The sequence below is a fragment of the Ochotona princeps genome, unplaced genomic scaffold (genome assembly GCF_030435755.1).
Source record: "Ochotona princeps isolate mOchPri1 unplaced genomic scaffold, mOchPri1.hap1 HAP1_SCAFFOLD_138, whole genome shotgun sequence".
NCBI lineage: Eukaryota > Metazoa > Chordata > Mammalia > Lagomorpha > Ochotonidae > Ochotona > Ochotona princeps.
This window is the reverse complement of record NW_026699349.1, coordinates 360402-382114: the sequence shown is the minus strand read 5'-3', so window position 1 is coordinate 382114 and position 21713 is coordinate 360402. Positions and strand designations below refer to the sequence as shown.

Sequence of the window (21713 nt, the reverse complement as noted above, 5' to 3'; positions counted from 1 at the left end):
CTGTGCTTCCGCTGTCGCCGCCGCCGCCATGAGGGAGATCGTGCACCTGCAGGCCGGGCAGTGCGGCAACCAGATCGGCGCCAAGGTGCGGGGCGTGCGGGCGCGGGGGCCGGGCGGGCGGGCGGGGAGCATGGCGGCGGGCCGGGGCGCGGGGGAGCGGGGCTCGGCGGCCGGGACGCGGGCCGAGCGGGCCGAGCGGGCGGCGGGGGCGCGCTGCGGCGCCCACGGAGCGCACGGCGGGGCCCGAGGCCCGAGGCCCGCCCGGCCCGGCGGGGGAGGCCGCCGCGCACCGCGCCCATCCGGGGCGGGGCCGCCCCGTGACTCAGCCGCGCGCCCGCCCGGCCCGCAGTTCTGGGAGGTGATCAGCGACGAGCATGGCATCGACCCCACGGGCACCTACCACGGGGACAGCGACCTGCAGCTGGAGCGCATCAACGTGTACTACAACGAGGCCACCGGTGAGTGCCGCCCCGCGCCCCCCGCGCCCCCCGCGGCCCCGCGCGCCCGCCTCACGCGCCCCGCTCCCCTCCGCAGGCGGCAAGTACGTGCCCCGCGCCGTGCTCGTGGACCTGGAGCCCGGCACCATGGACTCGGTGCGCTCGGGGCCCTTCGGGCAGATCTTCCGGCCTGACAACTTCGTGTTCGGTGAGCCCAAGGTCACGGCCGCGCTAAGCGGCTTGGGGAGGCGGCGGGGTGGGGCGGCCCGGGGCTGACGCGCTGTCCCCTCCCAGGTCAGAGCGGGGCCGGGAACAACTGGGCCAAGGGCCACTACACGGAGGGCGCCGAGCTGGTGGACTCGGTCCTGGACGTGGTGCGCAAGGAGGCCGAGAGCTGCGACTGTCTCCAGGGCTTCCAGCTGACGCACTCGCTGGGCGGCGGCACGGGCTCGGGCATGGGCACCCTGCTCATCAGCAAGATCCGCGAAGAGTACCCCGACCGCATCATGAACACCTTCAGCGTGGTGCCCTCGCCCAAGGTGTCTGACACCGTGGTGGAGCCCTACAACGCCACGCTGTCCGTGCACCAGCTGGTGGAGAACACGGACGAGACCTACTGCATCGACAATGAGGCCCTGTATGACATCTGCTTCCGCACGCTCAAGCTCACCACGCCCACCTATGGCGACCTCAACCACCTGGTGTCAGCGACCATGAGCGGGGTCACCACCTGCCTGCGCTTCCCTGGCCAGCTCAACGCCGACCTGCGCAAGCTGGCCGTGAACATGGTGCCCTTCCCGCGCCTGCACTTCTTCATGCCAGGCTTCGCGCCCCTCACCAGCCGGGGCAGCCAGCAGTACCGCGCGCTGACCGTGCCTGAGCTCACCCAGCAGATGTTTGACGCCAAGAACATGATGGCCGCCTGCGACCCGCGCCACGGCCGCTACCTGACCGTGGCCGCCGTCTTCCGCGGCCGCATGTCCATGAAGGAGGTGGACGAGCAGATGCTGAACGTGCAGAACAAGAACAGCAGCTACTTCGTGGAGTGGATCCCCAACAACGTCAAGACGGCCGTGTGCGACATCCCGCCGCGGGGGCTCAAGATGTCGGCCACCTTCATCGGCAACAGCACGGCCATCCAGGAGCTGTTCAAGCGCATCTCGGAGCAGTTCACGGCCATGTTCCGGCGCAAGGCCTTCCTGCACTGGTACACGGGCGAGGGCATGGACGAGATGGAGTTCACCGAGGCCGAGAGCAACATGAACGACCTGGTGTCCGAGTACCAGCAGTACCAGGACGCCACGGCCGAGGAGGAGGGCGAGTTCGAGGAGGAGGCCGAGGAGGAGGTGGCCTAGGGGGCTGCGGGGGAACTCTTTATTGGCCCCGCTGTACAGAAGCACCATTAAAGCTTTTCCCGGTGTGTGGCTCCGCCTCTCCACTTGCGGTAGGCGCGGCGGGTGCTGTTCCCGAAGGTCAGCGCGAAGTTGTCCTGCATGGCTGCGGGAGGGGGCCTCTGAGCCAGGCAGGGGTGCGGCGGGCAGCCCAGGCCCGCCCCCGGCCTCCACTCACAGGGAATGAAGCCCACGTAGAAGGGGGTCATCCCTCGGCTGCTGTAGATGGTGCCGCTGGGCCAGTGGGAGCTGGGCAGCCGCTCACCCAGGGCGCACTCTGGGTTCCTGAAGAGGAACTGGGGGACCGGGGTGCGGCTGCGAGACGGCCAGCCACATGGACAGGTGGGGGTGCCTGGGCGCTGGCTGAGCCCCCTCCCCAGCCCCACCGTACCTGGGTCTTGTCGAACTCGTCCAGGGCCTGCGTGACGGCATCCCGGTACTTCATGCCCATGACCCAGGCAAAGCGGGGCACGAAGCCAGCGTAGCCTGGGAGGGCGAAGGTCGGTTCCAGCTGGGCCAACCCGGGTGGGGCTCCAGGGGACAGCAGGGACGGGTGGGGGGCTCCAGGGGACAGCAGGGACGGGTGTGTGGCTCCAGGGGACAGCAGGGACGGGTGGGGGTTGCGTGTCCCTCACACCTGAAATGGCTCTGCGCTGGATGAGATTTGGGTGGTCCAACTCGGGCAGCCGCTGAAACCTGCCCACATCAAGTGTTTGCTGCCTGCTCCCGGGCTGCAGCGGGCCCTCGTCCCGCCTGCAGTGGTATAGCTGCCGGGTGGAGGCCCATCAGCCCCTCGGCTCTGGCCAGGCTGGTGTAGGGGGTGGGCCAGGCTCAGCTGGGGATGGGGTCTGGGTACCTGGTACTCCCCCGGGGTTTCTGGGACTGGGTCCTGGCTCTTCCAGGCTTCTTGCCCATATGCCAGTTGCAGGCCTGGGTGTCCCCAGGCCCTGGCGTCCACCTTCTTCCCTGGTGGGCACGGTGGGTAGGGGAAGTAGGGCATGCAGCCAGCCGGTAGCTGCACCTGCGTGGCCACATTGTCGGCCCGGGATGGACACGGGCCGCCCACCTCTTGTGGCGGGAGCTGGCCCAGGACTTGAAAGTTCTTGTAGGGCTTGACACCTGTGCAGACACAGCCAGCGTGAGACAGAGACAGCGGCAGGGCAGGGTGGGATGGGGGGCGGGGCGCCTCACCTGTGTAGTGGGGGATGTGGGGCTCGGTGAGGTCCCTGCAGGGCACCCGGTGATGGCTGGGTTGGCTGAAATCCTCTATGAACTTGGGCTTGGAGATGGGGGACAGCACGGAGCAGGGGCTCTTGCGCACGCTGGGGTCCGTGAGCAGCTGTGCCGTTGTGCGCCCATAGGTGTTTCCCACCTGGTAGCGCAGCTGGGGGTAGAAGCCGGCATACCTGCAGGGAAAGAGGAGGCAGGAACGCATGCAGCCAGGTTCCTGGGCCTGGGAGTGTGGGGGCACCAGGTCCCTGGGCTTGCTGTGGGCTGGGCAGTCTCCAGTATGACTGACAGTAACACTCCGGGAGAAAGATCAGGTTTCCTGGTGGCCACGGGACAGACCACATCACACACAGGTGGGGTGGGTGACGGGCCAAGGCTGGATGCTGGGCGTTCAGGTGTGGACAGTGGCGGCACTGCAGCCGGAGGCCCTAGGGGTCTGCATGGCTGGCCGGGGTGCATGTGAGCAGCCCGCTGCAGGGGGCCAGCAGGTGTCCGGCCTGGCCACTGGCCCGGTTGCCTGCCTGGGCTCCCGGCTGTGCTATCTTTACCCCGTGCACTCTTTTTGGGCTGTGGCCAGCTGCTCGGCTGGCCCAGTTCTCTGCTCTTGGACACGTCGGCCACCTGGCAGTGTCCTGGGCCAAGGGCCAGCAGGGGGGTGCAGCCCAGGGGTCATTGTGTCCACGGACCCTCCCATCCCTTACCCAGGGATATAGTGGGGTTCCGGGGTGAAGAAGCTGTGCTTCTGAGCAGCTGTCATTGTCCTCAACTCTGCTGGTCCTGTTGGTCCCTTACCCTCCCCAGGAGGGGTCCTGTTGCCCAGCAACCTTTGTGAGGGCCCAGCTTTGTTGCGCTCAAGGCCTGGGCTCAGGTGTCCTGCTGGCCATCTGCAGGGGCCCTACCTGGGCGGCCACGGTGGCCCTGTGACCTGGGGAGGGAGCCCTCGCCTTTCTAAGCAGATCCTGGCTTGTATTGGTTTGTTAATTTATTGACTTGGTCTGGGGACATGTCTGCAGGATTTGGGCCGTGAACACCAGAGTAACTGAAAAGCTCAGACCATGCTCTGCTGTTTTCAGTGTGGGAGATGCCAACTGCCTCGGGCAGCACAGGCCTGGGCACGCTGTGGTCAGGGCTGGAGGGCAGGTCCAGAGCTGGGCTGAGGGTACAACCAGGGGCCGTTAGAGCAGCGGGTGGCATCAGCCAGGTCCATCACACCCGGTGGGTGGGAGTACAACTCAAGACAGACGCCTGTCCATCACCCAAAGGGAGGTGCCACATCCCATGTCCTGGCTAGAAGGGCAGCTGGCCAGTCCCCAGGAAAGGCCCTGCCAGGTGCTGGTGCCAGTCCATGGAACACTTCTGGCATCATGTACCCAGCGGGAGAATAGCCCTCATGTTCCTCCTGGACTGTGTCCCAGCTGGGGCTGTCCTGGCCTTCTGCCCTGGGGGACCCTGGCCACCTCCCTCTCCTTCAGCCGTCTGCAGAAGGGAAGGGGCTGGGGCAGGACAGGGGCAGAATATCACGGGGACCCCGGCCAGCCCCTCGCCAGGAGCCCCTGGCAACAGGGTGGGGGTGGTACCTTCCAGCTGTGAGGTCACAGAGCCCCACTACAGCCAGCAGGCAGCCAGCCAGAGACTGGGAGATGAATTTTGACCAGAAGGCAGTGAAATTCCTGGCGAGTTTCTACATCAATGGAGGCAGACACTGGACCCGTGGGCCCTTGAGCCAGCTGCTATCCCAATCCCCCCAGTAACTTGGCAAGGGCAGCAGGCAGACTGAGGGCAGGTGGGCAGGTGGCCTGGGGGCCCAGTGTCCACCCCGTGCTTGTGTCCCCAGCAGGCCCGGGTCTGCCCTGCTGTGGCTGGGGGCAGCTTGGGAAGAGGCATGGCCGTTCCCCAGGCATGACGTCCCAGCCGTCCTGGGGCTAGGCCTGGACATCCCCCCCGAGTGCGCACCGGCCAGCATGGGGGCCCTGAAGGAGTTGTGTAAGTGAGCCTAGGTCTCTGGCTGTTCTGCTGGGCCTGGGGTGGGGTCTGGTGGAAGACCCTTGCCCTCCAGGATCCATTCCAGCTTGCCTCCTGTGGCCAGTGCTGGAGCGACGCCCCCCACTCGTCACTGACGTGCAAGTCCCTGGGCCTGCCAAGTACGAGGTACCTGATGTGTTTGTGCGGGAGAGCTCCCCGCACCCGTGCTACAGCTTGGGACAGAAGCATCCCGGCCCAGGTGCGCTCGCCTGGCCCTCGGAAGGGGCTCCCCCGCTTGGACCCGCGATCTAAGCCCCCTGTCCCACGCAGAGGGTGGCGGCCGCAGGGCCTGGCAGACAGAGTGGCTGAGCAGCGAGAGCCCCTTCACGCAGAAGGTGGACTTCAACCGCGAGAAGAAGGTGGGGCCGGCCCGGGGGACTGCGGGTTGCGGGCCAGGGGAGGGCAGCACCTCAGGCCTCTCCTGCTTCCCGCAGTGGCCGTCGCCCGCTGACTACCAGCCGCTGAGCGGGCCCGCGGCCCGCGCCTGCAGCCCCTGGGCGCATCGCCCTGTATCCAGGGCACCCGAGGGCCAGGCCCGCAGGGCGCCCCCAGGGCCCCAGCCCCTGATCCAGGCCTTGGCGCGGGCTCGTGGAGAGAAGCACCCAGGCCCCTGCACCTACGACGTTCTGCCCGGGGACTGCCTGCGAAGCCCGCGTTCGCCGGCCTTCTCCATGCGCAGCGCGCGCGCCCCGGCGTCGGGAGGCAGCCTCGGTGAGGCGCGGGACCGGGAGGGTCGGTGCGGTGTCGGGGGGGTCGGGGCTGAGCGCACCGCCTCGTCTCCGCAGCCGGCGTCCCCGGCCCCGGCGCCTACCGCGCGGAGCTCTGCCTCGATTCGCGCTTCCGCCCCGCGCCCGGCGGGCTCATCCAGGGCGCGCGCAGGCCCAAGCGCCACGACACCGGCCCCTTCTGCGCGCTCTAGGGCGCCGGGGCTGCCCGAGGCCCTCTGTCCACGCCCCCGCTGACCAGGTCCGCTCTCCCCATTACAGACGCTCTCCACGTCCCCGAGTCTGCGGTGTGGTTGCGCGCGGGGGGCGCCCGGGGCAGGGCGGGGGTCGCCCGGGGTCTCCCTGGACAGGGCGGGCAGGGCGGGGGTCGCCCGGGGCCTCCCTGGACAGGGCGGGGGTCGCCCGGGGCCTCCCTGGACAGGGCGGGGGTCGCCCGGGATCCCCTGGACAGGGCGGGCAGGGCGGGGGTCCCGGGTCACGGCGGGTCAAAGGTCGCCCCGGGCTCCCGGGTCGCCCCGTCAGCCCTCCCGGAGGGGGCGGGGCCTCGTCGCCAGCGTGCGCGTCACCCGGCCCCGCCCCCCGTGCGCCGGCGCTCGCGCTCCGCCGTGCTGCCAGGAACCTGCGCGCGGCCGCGGCGGCGTTTCCCCGGGGCGCGTCGGCGGGCGGACCGCGGCGGGGCGGAAGTGGTGCGGCCCCGAGCGGAGGCCGTGGGGTTGGCAGGCTGGAGGCGGCGGGCGAGCGCGGCGCGGGCGGCCCGCGGGGCCCGGGGGAGCGGGCGGCTGGGCCCGGCCCGGGGGAGCGCGGCGGGGATGCGGCGCCGGGCCGTGCGGGGGTCGCGGCCATGTTCGCGGGGCTGCAGGACCTGGGTGTGGCCAATGGTGAGGATCTCAAGGAGACGCTGACCAACTGCACCGAGCCGCTCAAGGCCATCGAGCAGTTCCAGGTGCGCGCCTGGGCGGGCGGGGGGCCGACCCGCTGACCCGCTGACCGCCTCCCTGACCATCCCCGCTGACCGCCCCCATCGACCGGCCCACTGATGGAGCCGCTCACCCCGCTGACCATCCCTGCGGGCCCCACTGACGGCCCCGCTGACCACCCTGACTTCCTCCACTGGCCCCTCTGACTACCCCCCCGACCGGCCCCACTGACGGACCCGCTGACCACCCTGACCTCCACTGGCCCCTGCTGACCCCGCTGAGCCCCCCGACCTCCTCCACTCGCCCCCCCTGACCACCTCCGCTGACCCTGCTGACCCCCGGGACCCTCCCCCCACTGGCCATCCGCAGACGGAGAACGGCGTGCTGCTGCCCTCGCTGCAGTCAGCGCTGCCCTTCCTGGACCTGCACGGGACCCCGCGGCTGGAGTTCCACCAGTCGGTGTTCGACGAGCTGCGGGACAAGCTGCTGGAGCGCGTGTCTGCCATCGCGTCGGAGGGCAAGGCGGAGGAGAGGTGGGCGGGCGCCCGGCTGGGGGCGGGCCTGGGGGGCGCGGAGCCGGCAGCCACGCCCGCGCTTCCCCAGGTCCAGGAAGCTGGAGGAGCTGCTGGAGAAGAGCTTCTCGCTGGTCAAGATGCCCTCGTTGCAGCCCGTGGTGATGTGCGTCCTCAAGCACCTGCCCAAGGTGGGTCGGCGTCCACGCACCTGCCCCACTGTGGCACGCTCGCCCCTGGGCCAGCCTGCACCCCTCCGCACTCCTCTCCGCACTCCTCTCCGCGCCCTGGGCCAGTCCACACCCCTCCGCACCCCCTCCGCGTGTCCTGGGCCAGTCCGCACCCCTCTCCGCGCGCCCTGGGCCAGCCCGCACCCCTCCGCACCACTCTCCACGCACCCTGGGCCATCCTGCACCCCTCCGCACTCCTCTCCGCGCCCTGGGCCAGCCCGCACCACTCTCCACGCCCTGGGCCAGCCTGCACCCCTCCGCACTCCTCTCCACGCCCTGGGCCAGCCCGCACCACTCTCCACGCACCCTGGGCCAGCCTGCACCCCTCCGCACCCCTCTCCGCGCGCCCTGGGCCAGCCCGCACCACTCTCCACGCCCTGGGCCAGCCTGCACCCCTCCGCACCCCTCTCCGCGCGCCCTGGGCCAGCCCGCACCACTCTCCACGCCCTGGGCCAGCCTGCACCCCTCCGCACCCCTCTCCGCGCGCCCTGGGCCAGCCCACACCCCTCTCCACGCACCCTGGGCCAGTCCGCACCACTCTCCACGCACCCTGGGCCAGCCTGCACCTCTCTCCCCGTGCCTTTAGCCGCCCGCACTCCCGCAGGTCCCCGAAAAGAAGCTGAAGCTTGTAATGGCCGACAAGGAGCTGTACCGCGCGTGCGCCGTGGAGGTGAAGCGGCAGATCTGGCAGGACAACCAGGCGCTCTTTGGGGATGAGGTGTCGCCTCTGCTGAAGCAGTACATCCTGGAGAAGGAGAGCGCACTCTTCAGCGAGGGGCTCTCTGTGCTGCACAACTTCTTCAGCCCCTCGCCCAAGGCGCGGCGGCAGGGCGAGGTGGGGGCCTGGGGGGCGGGATGAGGGGCACAGGAGCGAGGTGGGGGCCTGGGGGGCGGAAGGATGTGGGGGCGAGGTGGGGGCCCGGGGGGCGGGATGAGGGTGCAGGGGGCGAGGGGCGCAGGGACGAGGGCTGGGCCGGGCGGGCTGACTGCAGGGGCGCCCGCAGGTGGTGCAGAAGTTGACGCAGATGGTGGGGCGCAACGTGAAGCTGTATGACATGGTGCTGCAGTTCCTGCGCACGCTCTTCCTGCGCACGCGCAACGTGCACTACTGCACCCTGCGTGCCGAGCTGCTCATGTCCCTGCATGACCTGGACGTGGGTGACATCTGTACCGTGGACCCCTGCCACAAGGTCTGTCTGGTGGCCCCCATCACTGAATGTCCCCCGCCCCAAGCCCATTGGGGCCCACTGGGTGAAGCAGCGATCCTCAGAATGGGGTTCTCCAAGCTGCCCCGTCCTCTGGCGCGGCCCTGTTCAGGCTCCAACCCCCCCCCCCCCCCCCGTGCCAGGACATGTCCACAGGTGTGCCCATCTAAGCTGTCCGACCCTGAGCCTGCGGTTCAGGCTTCAGCCCCAGGACTTGGCTGTGGCCCCAGGCGTCCAGCTCCTGAGCGCTCCCAGGCGGCCCGCATGGATCTCAGAGCGGGCTCCCGGGCAGTTGGCGTGGATCTCAGAGCGGGCTCCTGGCTGCTCTTGGGGCTGTTCTCACAGTGCACTCCTGCCCGCAGTTCACCTGGTGCCTGGATGCTTGTATCCGTGAGCGCTTTGTGGACGGCAAGAGAGCGCGGGAACTGCAGGGCTTCCTGGATGGCGTGAAGAAGGGCCAGGAGCAGGTCCTGGGGTGAGGCTGCACTGGCCGGGCAGCACCATGTCGGGCGGGAGGGGGAGCTGCACTGGCCAGGCAGCACCATGTCGGGCGGGAGGGGGAGCTGCACTGGCCGGGCAGCACCATGTCGGGCAGGAGGGGGGAAGCTGCGCAGCAGGGGGCTGTCCACCCCCCAGCTTAGCGCCTGGCTTCCCCCAGGGACTTGTCCATGATCCTGTGTGACCCCTTCGCCATCAACACGCTCTCTCTCAGCACCATCCGGCACCTGCAGGAGCTAGTGGGTCAGGAGACCCTGCCCAGGGTGAGCCCCCGCCCAGCCTGCCCAGGGCCGCTCTGAGTCGGGGAGGCCCAGGTGAGCACAGCCCCGGCCCCCCTCTCCTGCAGGACAGTCCTGACCTGCTGCTGCTGCTGCGCCTGCTGGCCCTAGGCCAGGGCGCCTGGGACATGATCGACAGCCAGGTCTTCAAGGAGCCCAAGATGGTAACAGGCTTGGCGGGTCCTGTGTGGGGAGCGGGAACCTGTGCTGTTTCGGGGTCCCTTCCGATGCAGTGCCTTTCCTGGGGGTGCCAGGTTCCCATTGTGACCCCGGCTCCCTGTTGCAGGAGGCGGAGCTTGTCACCCGCTTCCTCCCCATGCTCATGTCCTTGGTGGTGGATGACCACACCTTCAGCGTGGACCAGAAGCTCCCTGCCGAGGAGAAGGCCGCGGCCACCTACCCCAACACACTGCCAGCCAGCTTCACCAAGTACGGTGGGGGTTGGGCAGGGGGTAGGGCTGGGTGCAGACTGGGGGCAGGACCGGGCAGAGCGGTGCTGACAGCCTGCGGGGTGCAGGTTCCTGCAGGAGCAGCGCACGGCCTGCGAGGTGGGGCTCTACTACGTCCTGCACATCACAAAGCAGAGGAACAAGAACGCGCTGCTGCGTCTGCTGCCCGGCCTGGGTGAGTCGTGCGTGGGCAGTGGCCACCCTCGGTGGTCTGCACTGCAAACGGGCAGACTTGTCTGTCCTGCTCTGGCCGACAGAGTGCCAAGCTCCCATGTGGGCTGCACGCACCAGCTGCTGCTGGTCAGCTCACTGGCGGGACTGGAACCGGGTGCAGCTGGGACTGGGACATGGCCACTGCCCTGAGAATGAGAGACCCTGTGGTGGCCCTGCGCCATGACCATCTCCCCTGTGGGCACCTGTTGGGCCCGGCTGCTCCACGTCCAGCTTCCTGCTGGGGTGCCTGGGGGGGGGCAGCAGAAGGCTGCCAAGGACTTGGGGTCTCCACACCCCTGGGTGCCCAGGAGGGGGTTCCTGGCTCCGGCTTTGACCTGGTGGTTGGGACTGTTGGATGTGAGCCAGTGGGTGAGCGATCTGTGGGTTTGAGAAGCGGGAGACCGCAGGGTGCGGTCACAGCCCCGGGCAGGGTTGCTGGTGGCCGTGAACGAGCTCTGGGCTAAAGCTGCCCAGTCCTCACACCTGTCACCTGGCAGTCACCTGGTAGTGACCATGCCCTGGACAGCTAGGGTGCCTCAGGCTCTGAGCCTGGGAGGCGCTAGGACTGTCAGGGCGCTGCCCAGCTCACGGCCCCAGGCCTGGGGTGGGTCTCAGTCCTGTCTGGGGTCTCGGGCTGGGGTGGCTGATGTGTCCCGGTCTTGCAGTGGACACGTTTGGGGACTTGGCATTCAGTGACATCTTTCTGCACCTGCTCACGGGGAACCTGGCGCTGCTGGCGGATGAGTTTGCCCTGGAGGATTTCTGCAGCAGTCTGTTCGACGGCTTCCTTTTGACAGCATCACCCAGGTGGGCTGGGACCCCGCTTGGGGTGTGGGGGCAGTCCCATGGTGGGGAAGGCCCCATGGGGGCGGTCCCAGGGTGGGGGTGCAGGGTCTGCTGTCCCCCCGACCTCCCTTCAGGAGGGAGAATGTACAGCGGCACGTGCTGCGCCTGCTGCTGCACCTGCACCCCAGGGTGGCTCCGGCCAAGCTCGAGGCACTGCAGAAGGCCCTGGAGCCCACAGGCCAGGTGGGTGCCAGACAGGGGGTGCAGGGCTGACCCTGGCTGTAGACGTGGGGTGCAGGGTGCAGGGCTGACCCTGGCTGCAGACGGGGGTGTGGGGCTCACCCTGGCTGCAGATGGGGGGTGCAGGGTGCAGGGCTCACCCTGGCTGCAGACGGGGGTGTGGGGCTCACCCTGGCTGCAGACAGGGGTGTGGGGCTCACCCTGGCTGCAGACGGGGGGGGCAGGGTGCAGGGCTGACCCTGGCTGCAAACGGGGGTGTGGGGCTCACCCTGGCTGCAGACGAGGGGGGCAGGGTGCAGGGCTGACCCTGGCTGCAGACGGGGGTGTGGGGCTCACCCTGGCTGCAGATGGGGGGTGCAGGGTGCAGGGCTCACCCTGGCTGCAGACGGGGGTGTGGTGTTGACCCTGGCTCCCTGCAGAGTGGAGAGGCGGTGAAAGAGCTCTACTCACAGCTTGGCGAGAAGTTGGAGCAGCTGGATCAGCGCAAGAGCAGCCCCGCACAGGCCCCGGAGACACCAGCTGCCCTGGAGCTGCCCCTGCCCCACGGGCCTGCCCCCACTGGGCTCTGAGGTTGGGTCCTCCCTGGCCCGGCCTGTGCGTACTCCTAGGAGGGTAGGGGCTGGGAGCACTTCCTGTTCCCGGAGGCGGGGCTGGAGCACCCTCGCACCACTGAGGCCTGGGCGGGAGGCCACATCAAGAGCTGCAGTGGAGCCTGAGCAGGTGCAACCAGGGGAGGGGGGCTCAGCCCCAGCCTGGGAGGGGCCCTGGTAAGCTGCTGCTGCTTGTATAAATAAAGGTGTTTTGGTAAACCTGGCGGTGTGGACCCCATGCTTGGTGGCAGCCTGGGGTGGGGGGTGGCATGAGGCCGTCCTTAGGGCCGGGTTGTGTCCTGCTGCTGGCTCACTGGGGTGGACCCAGCATCCCCTGTGGGCACCACTTCATGCAGCTTGCTTTTCGCTGGGAAAGCAGCAGAGGCTGGCCAGGTCCCTGGGCCCGTGCTCCATGTGGGTGACCCGGCTTCTGTCAGCTCGGCTGTGGCTGCTGCGGCCACTTGGGATGAGCCAAGACAAGCTGTCACTCTGCCCGCCCAGTCTCGCCGTGGCTGGCCAGAGGCCGGTCAGCCTTGGTCTGCAGCGTGGGCTTGGGCCTGCACCTTGTGGGGGCTCCTGGTCTCAGGCGAGTCCCAGCTGGGGACTGTTAAGGCATGTCGGGTCCTGTGGAGGGTGTGGGTTGGGCACCACTGCACCACAAGCCTGTGTGTACCCCCTGGCTGGCAGAGGAGGGTCTGCGGAATGGTCAGTGTGGCCGGGAGCCTGCTGAGGGTGCCTGGGGTCCAGGCCTGGAAGGTCCCTGGGGAGGGGTCGGGGAGCTGGGGGTGGACAGCCCCCTGTGTGGCTGCCACCTGGGAAGTGTGAATGACGCCTAGGGACTGGAGGGCCTTGTCCACTGCAGGGCACTGGGTGGTGGGAAGTGCAGGGCTGACATCACCAGGGCATCCTGGGTCCTTAGCCTTGACCCCTTGACCCATCTGGGCCTTTTCACAGTCCCCTCCTCACTCGACACAGGGACAGCTCCTTCCCTTGCTTGGCCCACGCCTCGGTTGGCTAGGGGGTCAGGTCCTCCTGCTGTCAGAAGCCCCAAGCCAAGGAAGGGGTTGTAGCACCTGGCCTGGCAGCTACGGTCCACATTGGGGAAGTCGAGGCTCCATCTGGGGAACCTGTCACTCAGAGGTGGGGGCGTACAGAGGGGCCAGCGGCTAGCAGCCCTGGGCCCAAGGGTCCTAAATGCCACAGGGAAGGATGGAAACGGGAAACACGGGGCTCCTGTACCAGTGTGCACTGACCTTGGGCAGGGAGGGGACACACGGGGTTCTGCTGCTTGCTCTCAGGCTGCCGGGACTGCTGGGAACCCTGGGACCCTCGGGTGGCCAGGTATCCAGGGTCCCGGATGAGCAGGCCATGGGTGGGACCGAGGCCGCTCCTGCTGCCCAGCTCCTGTCGTCAGGGCCCCAGGCCTCCCCCTTGGGTGCCTCTGGGCCAGCCCAAGTCCCGCCCCCGCCGCACCCCCTGACTCACTTCCTCTGCCCTGGAGCGGAAACCTCCAGAGCTTCCTCTGCTGCACTCTCCCCGGGGACTCAGGTGCTGCTGCCCCCTCCCGGCCTGAGCTGGCCCAAGAGGCTCGGACCCACCCCGGTAGCCGCAGAGTCTGGGCTGGGGCTCGGAGCAGCGGAGCAGAAGCAGCTGAGGGGCCGGAGGTATGGGAACACTGGGGTCCCTGCTCAGGGGCTCTCTGCCAGCGCCTGCTTCTCTCCCTTCTGCGCTGTAGTGCATCCACCGAGGGATGCTGGCCGACCCCGCTGTGGGGTGGACTGGGGGCTGGGCTAAACCCGGATTCCCCAGAATTGAAGTTCAGGCTAGCCCCTGGATGTGTGTGTGCGTGGGGGGGGGGGGGCAGGGGCGTCCCGAACTCCAGGGAGGGCTTCCTTCGTCCCCGGCCTCGGGGGCGGCCACCCTGCCCCTCTCCACACTGGGCCATCCGGTTCATCGGTGCTGTGGGTGGGTAGACCCCTCTCTATGCCTCCTCCAGGAAGCCCAGGCTGCCGCCCGCCGATAAGCCGTACGCCCCCTCCCCCCTCACTTCCTGCAGGCCCGCAGCCGCTTGTGGGAGGACTCGGAGAGATTTGCATTGGGGCCGGAGGGAGGAGGAGGCGGCGCTTCCTGGCCAGTGGGGCGAGGCCGGACCTCTCCTGGACTGAGAGAGGGTCCCCTCGCCCCACACCAGGCTGGCAGGCTGGCCCAGGGGGCTGGGGGAACAGGGAGGGTTTCAGATGGCAGGGGGTAGGAGGCCGTAACCTTCCCCTGTCTTATCTCGCAGGGAGCGCGACCTGCATGCCGAGCGCCGCTCCTGCACCATGGACGCAGGTCAGCCCAGCAGTGAGCCCGTGGCCACAGCGCCCCATGCTTCCGGCCAGAGCATGATGGCACCAGTGCGTGCCGTGGTCCGCCTGCGCCGCCGCGTGTGCGTCCTGCGGAAGCGGCGTCTCCAGCCACCCAGCGCCGGGCCTGGCACACCGCGGCCGGTCTGCGGTCCCCGCGCCCCGCGTGCCGGCCCGGAGCAGCCCCAGTTCTTCACGTTCGACGGCCCGGCCGCTCCTCCTGTCAGGGTGTCGCGCCGGAGGCGCCGTCGCAGCCGCGTGGTACTGTATCCAGAGACGTCGCGCAAGTACCTGCCGCGCGCAGAGCGCCGCAGCCGTGCGCAGCGCTGCCTGCTGCTGCTTGTAGCCATTGTGGGTTTCCAGGTGCTGAACGCCATCGAGAACCTGGACGATAATGCACAGCGCTATGACCTAGACGGGCTGGAGAAGGCGCTGCGGCACTCCGTGTTCGGCCAGCCGGCCGCTGTGGCGCGCATCGTGGCGTTGCTGCGCGACTACCTGGCCACGCACGTGCACAGCCGCCCACTACTGCTGGCCCTGCACGGGCCCAGTGGCGTGGGCAAGAGTCACGTGGGCCGTCTGCTGGCGCGCCACTTCCGCGCGGCGCTGGACGACGACGGCGGCGGCCTGGTGCTGCAGTATGATGCCCGGCACCACTGCCCAGCGCCGCGCGCCCCTGGGGACTGCCGCGCCGAGCTGACACGCCGTGTGGCCCAGGTGGTGGCGCGGGCTGAGGCAGAGGAGAAGACGCCTTTGCTGGTCTTGGATGAGGTGGAGAGGCTGCCGCCGGCGCTGCTGGACGAGCTGCACAGCCTCCTGCACCCGCAGCGGCCCCGCCACTTCCACAACGCGGTCTATGTACTGCTGAGTGGTGCGGGCAGCACCGAGGTCACACGCTTCGTGCTGCAGAACGCATCCCGCACGCGCCCCGAGGAGGAGCTGCGGGCGCGCCTTCGAGCGCTCCTAGCCCGCCAGCACCCGCTGTGGCAGGCCGCGGCCGTGGTGCCCTTCCTTTTGCTGGACAAGCAGGATGTGGTCAGCTGTTTCCGGGAAGAGCTGGCCGAGGAGGGCTTCTTCCCCGAGCAGTCCCACGCGGAGCACCTGGCAGCGCAGCTCAGCTACTACCGCGTGGCTGGTCGGGAGTTCGCCATCACTGGCTGCAAGCAGGTGGTGGCCAAGGTGAACCTCCTGTAGTGGGAGTCAGAGGACAGTTGCTGTTGAGAGCAGGACCCGAGCTGTGTGACTTCTGGCCGGTGGCTCCTGGGAGCTAAGGAGGCCTTGAGGGATGGGGCCCGTTCTGAGCCCCCACCCTCTGCTCCCCAGCCCTGCGTTTTCCTGGGGTACATAGGAGATTCAGTTCTGAGTCTTTGCGGTTCCCCAGGAGGACAGCTGCCTCGCTGCCCAGGTGCAGTGCCATAGTCCCTCCAGTTCCTTCAGGCAATGGGAACAGCGACCTGGTGTCCCCACCCAGGTGGTAACAGGGCAGGGCCTGCAGCATGCAAGCAGCTGAATGCCCCGCTGAGTCCTCACTGCCACTGAAAGGTGATGTGGCCACTCACTGGTGACCAGCCGTCTGCCTACTGCGGCCATTGGAGCCGTTCCCCTGGAGAGCTGCAGGAAGGCCTTGGGGAGCCCTAGAGAGCGGGACATCCCGGTGCTGCCTGGCCGCCGCTGGCCCCGCAGGAGGGGGCCCTCAGGCTGCAGGTGTTGCAACTTCTTGCGTTCCCAAGCTGTGCATGCCCTGGTGGTCAAGACCAGCAGGAAGGGAACATGGGGGCTCCGCTTGCCCTCCCTGCAACCACTGCCCTCTCCCACCCCCACCAGGGGCCTCCTGCCTATTTATTTCTAGAACCTTCCACTGAGGACTGCTACTGTGCACTGGGTGCTGGGCGGAGTTGCCGGAGGCCCATGAACCACATAGCAATAAAGTGGCCCAGTACCTGGCCTGCCGCTGCAACTACTTTATCCAGTGTGTGTGCGCGCATGGGGGAGGGTGGGGGCTAGGGTCTGCATGCCACGGTGCTCTATGGTGGGTTGGATTCACATTTTATTTTTTTAAGATTTATTTGAAATGTGGAACAAGAGGACACTTCCCTTATGCTGGCCGCACCCTAGGGGGCCTCAGCAGCCGAGGGTGGCCACAGCCAGGGTCCTGGATCTCCATCCAGGTCTCCCACGAGGGTGTAGGACTGGCCACGCTCTGCTGCTTTGCCAGGCAATTCACTGGGAAGTGGAGCAGCCAGGACTCGGACCGACGCCGGCACTGGCGTTACCTGCGGTGCGCTGGTGCAGCCCTCGCATCTGATTGAGAGCACGCCTGGAGTGTTTTCCATCTCCGTTCCTGTGACTCCTAACTGGGCACGTTGCTTTCATGGAGAGCAGCCGCGGTCCCGTGTCGAGGGAGCCGGCGTCTCTTTCTGAACAAGCACGTCTTTGTGGACAGGACTCTGAGTGACAGAGAGGACCCCAGCATCCCAGGATCCGGAAGGAGAAGATCCAGTGTCGTCCTGGGAGCTAGGATGGGGTGGGGTGCCAGCCTGGGATGAACACACGCTCCACTAGGGATGCCCGGGCAAGGCTCTCAACAAACCCATTGCCCGGCAGCATGATGGGACCAGGACAGGGCACCCACCCGGCCACGCCGCCAGTCCTGAGAGCCACAGGATGACTCCACCAGCTGAAAACTCCTGGTGTCCGGGGACAGTGGGCTAAGCTGCCCCACTTCCCACCCAACTCCCTGCTGGCACTCCGGGGAGCACAGTGGAGGACGGCCCAAGTCTGTACCCACATGGGGGCCCTGGATGGAGCTCCTGGCTTCGGCCCAGCCCAGCCCCGGCTGTCGTGGCCAGACATTTGGGAGTGAATCCCTCCAAGTAAATGTGCCCACTCCTCAAGTGCCAGCAGTAGCAGGGGCTGGGACAGCCCAGGGGACTCCCACAGGAGTGGACCTGGCACCCAGCTGGGGTAGTCAGTGGCCTTACCACCGTGCCCAGTGCTGGCGCCTGCCCAGGCCACTGAAGCCACCCTACATCTGCACCCGTGGAGAAACTGCACACAGATTTACAAGTATAAACTAAAAAATATTTAAAAGCTAAGCAGCATTTCTGTGTGACCTGGTCCAGTCACTGGGGTGCTACTCAGGGGTGTGGGGTTGGCCCCACAGTTGAGGTGTGACTGGGATGCTGTGGGGACATGTGGAGTTTGGATCCCAGCTCTGAGTCCCACCCAGTTCCCTGCCAGTGCGCACCCTGGGAGGCAGCAGAGCCCCTTCACCCCAAAACACCCAGGTGGAGCCCCGTCCTGGCCACCACAGGCGTTTGGGAAGGAAGGTGAGCAAAGATTTGCCTTCCACATAACGGAAAGTCAGTACCTAGACATAGAAACTTGAATTAAAAGTGTGTGTCTGTTACAAAGGCAGAGAGTGGGCCTGGCGCAGTAGGCTAGCAGCTAAAGTCCTCACCTTGAATGCACTGGGATCCCATATGGGCGCCGGTTCTAGTCCCGGCAGCCCTGCTTCCCATCCAGCTCCGTGCTTGCGGCCTGGGAAGGCAGTCTAGGGCAGCCCAAAGCCTTGGGACCCTGCCCCCATGGGGGAGACCCGGAAAGGCTCCTGGCTCCTAATCAGCTCAGCTCTGGCTGTTGCGGCCGCTTGGGGAGTGAATCAACAAATGGAAGATCTTTCTCTCCTGCCTGTATATCTGCTTTCCCAATAAAAATAAAATTTTATACATATATATATTGTAAAAGGCAGAGACAGAATCTTCTACTCACTGGTCCACTTCCCAGATGGCCACTGCAGCCAGAGCTGGGCCAGGCCACAGCCAGGTGCCAGGAGCTCCATGCGGGCCTCCCAGGCAGGAGCGGGGGTCCAGGAACATTGGGCTGCTTTCCCAGGGGCATTCGTAGGGGCTGGATGGGAAGTGGAGCAGCCAGGACTGGACTCGCAGCCCACGTGGGGGTGGTGGCCCAGCCCCACGCGGTGATGCCAACAGTCCAGAACCCATTGCAGGAGGCACTCTGAGAAACCCAGGGATTGAGGGGGCAGCAGCGGCCTGGCCCACCCAGCCTGCCTCTGGCTCACCTTGGGGACTGCGTGGGAGAAGCCTGACTCCCCAGCCCTGCTCATTAGGGAAGCCTGCTCATCCGGGGGCTGCGTCCACACCCAGGGCAGGCCGGGAGGCACAGGACTCCACCAGCGTCAGCAGGTCTTGCCCCTGGGGTCAGCAGGTGGTACGAAGGGTGCCCACCGACACAGAAGGCACATGCAGACCCCACCCCCAAGGGTGACCAGTAGTGTCCATGGCTGCGGGGCGCAAAGCCTGTCCAGCTGGCCATGTGCTCCAAGGCCTTGCCTGCCCTGATCCGGCCTCCTACCCGCACCCCCACCGGCTGCTTCCTGAGCCTCTGGGTCTCCTGTGCGCCCACAGCCCTCCTGGTGGGGCGCACCGCGGCCGCCGCCACAGGCAGCAGCGCGGCCCCTCTGCGGGCTCCCCTTTCTCCCGGGGTCCTGGACGGTGCTCCCTGGGCACTGGAGGCAGTCGGTGCGTCCTAGAGCCCAAGCTGGGGCGTCCGAGAGCGCGCTGCTCCGGGGCCCTGGGCTGGCCGCGGTGTGGAGGGGCCCGCCGTGCGTCCCCGAGGAGACCGGGCCGTGCGCGCCGCCCCCGCAGAGCCCCTCCAGGCTGCATGGCAGCAGCTCGGGGAGGGCAGAGGCCGCGGCGCGCGTGGGGGTGGAAGCCCCAGTGGCCATCGCCGCTCTCCTTAAACGTCAGGAGTTGTGGGGGTCCTCCGGAACCTCTGTGCACTGTGCCTTCCCGCATGGATCTAGTGGTCTGGGTCCCCAGAGCAGGGCTCCCTGCAGCCAGCGAGCGGACGGCGGGACAGGCGCCCAGGGCCCTCGTGACTGGACAATGGGGCAGTACCACCCGCCTCACTCACCCTGGACCTGGCTGTGGTCCAGAGCAGCCCCCCTTCCCCTGGACCTGGCGGGGACGCCCCGCCCGAGCAGCCCCCCTTTCCCCCGCCAGGGCGCTCAGGGCATCTCTCCTGGCTCCTTCCGGACTTTGCAGGGTCTTTGGCTCCTGTGGGCTTTGCAAGGCAGGGCAGCCCCGGGTACCGGCCCCTCCAGAGCCTGGGCGGGGGTGGGGGCGGGTCTGGGGAGCAGCTGGGGCCCAGGCGGGGTGAGCCTGACACGGGAACAGCTGGGGCCGCACACGCTTGGAGTGTGACCTGGGAGGCAGCATGCCGCGTGGGACAGCAACAGGTGCGGAAATCCCTTCTGAGGGAGACCCCCCTGGACTCGGCATAGACCCTCCTGGGACTCGGCAGGCAGAGCTAGTGCAAAGGGTCAAGGACCCCAGCTCGGGGAGGGGCTCCGGCAGGTGGAGGTGCGCGGAGGGGCGTCTGACCCCTCGCCAGTCCCGCACTCCCGGAGGCGCTGACGCACGGACCAGCACGCGTCTTCTTGAATATTAAAAAAAAAAATCAGTGGAAAATTTATTTATCGACTCTCGGGCCGCGCCGCCAGTCTGGGGTGCCCTCGGGATGGGATCCAGGTAGAGGCGGCCTCGCGCGCCCGGGCAGTCCTGGCGAGAACGCAGGTCCTAGAGGAGGCGCCGGCATCCGGAACGCCCCGCCGCGCGCAAAGGGCCTCCGCCCACCTGTGTCCCGGAGCGCTCCCATTTCTGCACGGAGGGTCAGCACTTGGCGGAAGGGAAGCCTCGTTTCCATGTGAATCGCCGCGCTCTGGGTTCGCGGCGCCCGCCCGGGGTGTAGGGGACCCCCGACGGGCCGCGGTTTCACGCGTGAATACCTTATATTGCGTCATAAATGTTATGACGGCTAACCGTGGGAAATCCGTTGACGTTAAACAAATGTGCAACCGACGTCAGCGATAGCAGAGCGCGCTGGAAGGGGCGCGCCCGCACCCCGGGTCTGGGTGGCGGCTGCAGCACGACCGAGCCACGGCCGGCTCAAGTTTCCGATTTCAAGGAAAACGGCGACCAAACGCACACGCAACGCGCTCTCCCCTCCCACGCACAAACGCAAGGCGACAACAACCGGGCGCGCGGTCTGCACCGTCAACTCCACGCACGTGCCGCGCCGCGGGGGGACCCGGTCGGCGGCGCGCCGTCGGCGGTGCGGCTGGTGGCGGCGGCGGGCGGGACGCCGAGGTAGTTGGCCGGAGTGCGGCGCGGTGCGTGGCGCGGGCGTCACCGGCCTCCCGCGGCGTACTTGGCCTTGGTGATGAGGTAGAGCGCGATGTCCTGGCGGCCGCCGAACGCCGCCATGTGCAGCGCGCTCCAGCCGTCGCGGTTGGCCAGGCGGATGTCGGCGCCGAACTGGACGAGCAGCTTGACCAGCTCCAGGTTGCCCGCGAGGACCGACTGGTGCAGCGCCGTCTGGCCCTCGGGCCCGAACGAGTTCACGTTGACCTCGCAGCCGCTCGTGTTCTGCAGCAGCGAGCGCAGTTCGCGCGCGTTGCCGCGGCGCACGGCCTCCTGGAAGACGCGCTGCGCCGGCGGCGCCGGGCAGGTGGACAGCTCGGCCTGGCTCATGCTGCGGCCGCCGCGGGGCTGGGCGCCCGCGCGCCTCGGGGCATGGAGGGCGCGCTGCCCCCGAGCCCCGCACGCCGGCCCGGCGCGCTCCGGGCGCGCATGCAGCGCTCGCGGGCCGGGGCCCGGCCGCGGACGGCCGCTCCGGCTCCCGGCTGGGCTCCCACGCGGCTCCCACGCAGCCCCACGCGCCTCCCCGCCGCGCCGCTGCACTGGCCCGCCCGCCGCGCCCCGGCGCCTTTTACCCCCTGGTATTTGCATGACAATGGGCGTCAGTGACGCGCGCGCCACCCGCCTGCCCATTGGGCTGCGCGCAGAGGGGCGGAGCGGGCCCGGGCGGCGCCGAGCCCCGCGCCTGGGGCCGCTGGTCGCGGGCGGCGCCGGGGCGGAGGCGGCCAGGTGGCCCCGGGCGGGAGGAGGGTCCCGCCGCCGTCGCCGCCCCTGCCTCCTCTGGCGTCCACGCCACTGCTTCCGGCCACGCAGGGAAGGCTCAGCCTTCTGGACCAGGGCGACCCCGACGCAGCCGCTGCCCGATTAGGTTAGGGGTGTGCCGGGGGGGCCCCGAAGTGGCGGGGCACCTGTCCAAGCGGGTGGGTCCCCCCTACCCGCTCCCGCGCGCGGAAGACGAGGTCGGGGGCGCGGCCGCGGGGAGGGGCGCGAAGCCCTTGACCCCGCCCCGAGGCTGGGCCAGGTGGGCAGCCCCAGGTGAGGAGCCCGGAGTTCGGGAGTGACCGCGCACAGCCGCGTCTGCGTCCTCGCCAGCGTTTGCCCCACTTCCCGCTCCTGCGGTCGTCGGGAGCTGGGAGCAGGGCAGCAACGGGGCCGGGCAGGCCCGGGCTTGAAGCGTGGGGCCCGGGACCGCTGTGCCAGGCCTTGCCCCAGGGTGAACACTGTCCAGCTCCTGTCCTGGGCTTTTGAGAGGTCACAGCCAAACTGGCCCGCTGAGCAGAGCCCCTCGCTCCCATGTGTCCTCTGTAGGGCCTCAGAGCTGAGTTCCTGGGGTGCCCCGCTGCAGATCCACTTTGGTCTCTCTGAGGTTGGACATGCCCCCTGCTTCTCTCAGGAGTGTCCCTGCTGAGCAGGTGGGGTCATTG

The 21713-nt window shown here is 68.3% G+C and overlaps 6 protein-coding genes across 9 annotated transcripts; 4 read left to right on the top strand and 2 right to left on the bottom strand.

The window, feature by feature from the left end:
- The first annotated feature begins 3 nt into the window (after positions 1-3).
- Positions 4-1861, top strand: TUBB4B (tubulin beta 4B class IVb). Its single transcript, XM_058659741.1, has 4 exons — positions 4-85; positions 350-458; positions 535-645; positions 732-1861. The coding sequence occupies exons 1-4, from the start codon at positions 29-31 to the stop codon at positions 1790-1792; spliced, it is 1338 nt and encodes a 445-aa protein (XP_058515724.1). The 5' UTR covers positions 4-28; the 3' UTR covers positions 1793-1861.
- On the bottom strand, positions 1789-3906 carry CIMIP2A (ciliary microtubule inner protein 2A). Of its 4 annotated transcripts, none has more exons than XM_058659745.1 (7): positions 3760-3906; positions 3020-3234; positions 2685-2794; positions 2466-2595; positions 2220-2314; positions 2007-2124; positions 1789-1934 (listed from the first exon to the last, which is right to left on the bottom strand). In XM_058659745.1, exons 1-7 carry the CDS (start codon positions 3813-3815, stop codon positions 1840-1842), a joined length of 819 nt encoding a protein of 272 aa, XP_058515728.1. In that variant the 5' UTR covers positions 3816-3906; the 3' UTR covers positions 1789-1839. The 4 variants fall into 4 exon arrangements, with proteins under 4 accessions (XP_058515728.1, XP_004593666.2, XP_058515725.1 ...); XM_004593609.2 differs by having other exon boundaries at positions 2685-2947; positions 3760-3895; XM_058659742.1 differs by having other exon boundaries at positions 1789-1897; positions 2685-2947; positions 3760-3895.
- A 707-nt stretch (positions 3907-4613) lies between these two features.
- STPG3 (sperm-tail PG-rich repeat containing 3) lies at positions 4614-6080 on the top strand. The gene is made up of 6 exons (XM_058659748.1): positions 4614-4805; positions 4893-5041; positions 5145-5279; positions 5351-5439; positions 5515-5791; positions 5866-6080. Exons 1-6 carry the CDS (start codon positions 4699-4701, stop codon positions 5997-5999), a joined length of 891 nt encoding a protein of 296 aa, XP_058515731.1. The 5' UTR covers positions 4614-4698; the 3' UTR covers positions 6000-6080.
- Positions 6081-6388: 308 nt separating this feature from the next.
- NELFB (negative elongation factor complex member B) lies at positions 6389-11786 on the top strand (the record flags this gene model as incomplete). The annotated part of the gene is made up of 13 exons (XM_058659736.1): positions 6389-6748; positions 7092-7255; positions 7326-7425; positions 8069-8299; positions 8469-8654; positions 9032-9144; positions 9328-9430; positions 9514-9609; positions 9732-9874; positions 9963-10069; positions 10773-10914; positions 11028-11136; positions 11553-11786. Coding segments are annotated over 13 exons (2004 nt in total), but the record flags the coding sequence as incomplete, so codon positions are not given.
- Positions 11787-13237: 1451 nt separating this feature from the next.
- TOR4A (torsin family 4 member A) lies at positions 13238-15676 on the top strand. Its single transcript, XM_058659739.1, has 2 exons — positions 13238-13387; positions 14008-15676. The coding sequence occupies exon 2, from the start codon at positions 14045-14047 to the stop codon at positions 15260-15262; it is 1218 nt and encodes a 405-aa protein (XP_058515722.1). The 5' UTR covers positions 13238-13387; positions 14008-14044; the 3' UTR covers positions 15263-15676.
- A 3858-nt stretch (positions 15677-19534) lies between these two features.
- NRARP (NOTCH regulated ankyrin repeat protein) lies at positions 19535-20839 on the bottom strand. The gene has a single exon (XM_058659746.1). The coding sequence runs from the start codon at positions 20620-20622 to the stop codon at positions 20278-20280; it is 345 nt and encodes a 114-aa protein (XP_058515729.1). The 5' UTR covers positions 20623-20839; the 3' UTR covers positions 19535-20277.
- Between the last annotated feature and the right edge of the window lie 874 nt (positions 20840-21713).

What these genes read in the sequence shown, in the direction of transcription:
- STPG3 (XM_058659748.1), top strand. Translation starts at nt 4,699, where the DNA reads ATGAATTTTGACCAGAAGGCAGTGAAATTCCTGGCGAGTTTCTACATC. An exon ending in GGGGGCCCTGAAGGAGTTGT is followed by an intron (nt 5,042 to 5,144) that starts GTAAGTGAGCCT and finishes TCCTGTGGCCAG; the next exon opens with TGCTGGAGCGACGCCCCCCA. An exon ending in ACTTCAACCGCGAGAAGAAG is followed by an intron (nt 5,440 to 5,514) that starts GTGGGGCCGGCC and finishes TGCTTCCCGCAG; the next exon opens with TGGCCGTCGCCCGCTGACTA.
- TOR4A (XM_058659739.1), top strand. Translation starts at nt 14,045, where the DNA reads ATGGACGCAGGTCAGCCCAGCAGTGAGCCCGTGGCCACAGCGCCCCAT.
- CIMIP2A (XM_004593609.2), bottom strand. Translation starts at nt 3,815, where the DNA reads ATGACAGCTGCTCAGAAGCACAGCTTCTTCACCCCGGAACCCCACTAT. An exon ending in CCAGCGCAGAGCCATTTCAG is followed by an intron (nt 2,315 to 2,465) that starts GTGTGAGGGACA and finishes TCGCCCTCCCAG; the next exon opens with GCTACGCTGGCTTCGTGCCC. An exon ending in CTACGTGGGCTTCATTCCCT is followed by an intron (nt 1,935 to 2,006) that starts GTGAGTGGAGGC and finishes CCCCTCCCGCAG; the next exon opens with CCATGCAGGACAACTTCGCG.
- NRARP (XM_058659746.1), bottom strand. Translation starts at nt 20,622, where the DNA reads ATGAGCCAGGCCGAGCTGTCCACCTGCCCGGCGCCGCCGGCGCAGCGC.
- TUBB4B (XM_058659741.1), top strand. Translation starts at nt 29, where the DNA reads ATGAGGGAGATCGTGCACCTGCAGGCCGGGCAGTGCGGCAACCAGATC. An exon ending in GTACTACAACGAGGCCACCG is followed by an intron (nt 459 to 534) that starts GTGAGTGCCGCC and finishes TCCCCTCCGCAG; the next exon opens with GCGGCAAGTACGTGCCCCGC. An exon ending in GCCTGACAACTTCGTGTTCG is followed by an intron (nt 646 to 731) that starts GTGAGCCCAAGG and finishes GTCCCCTCCCAG; the next exon opens with GTCAGAGCGGGGCCGGGAAC.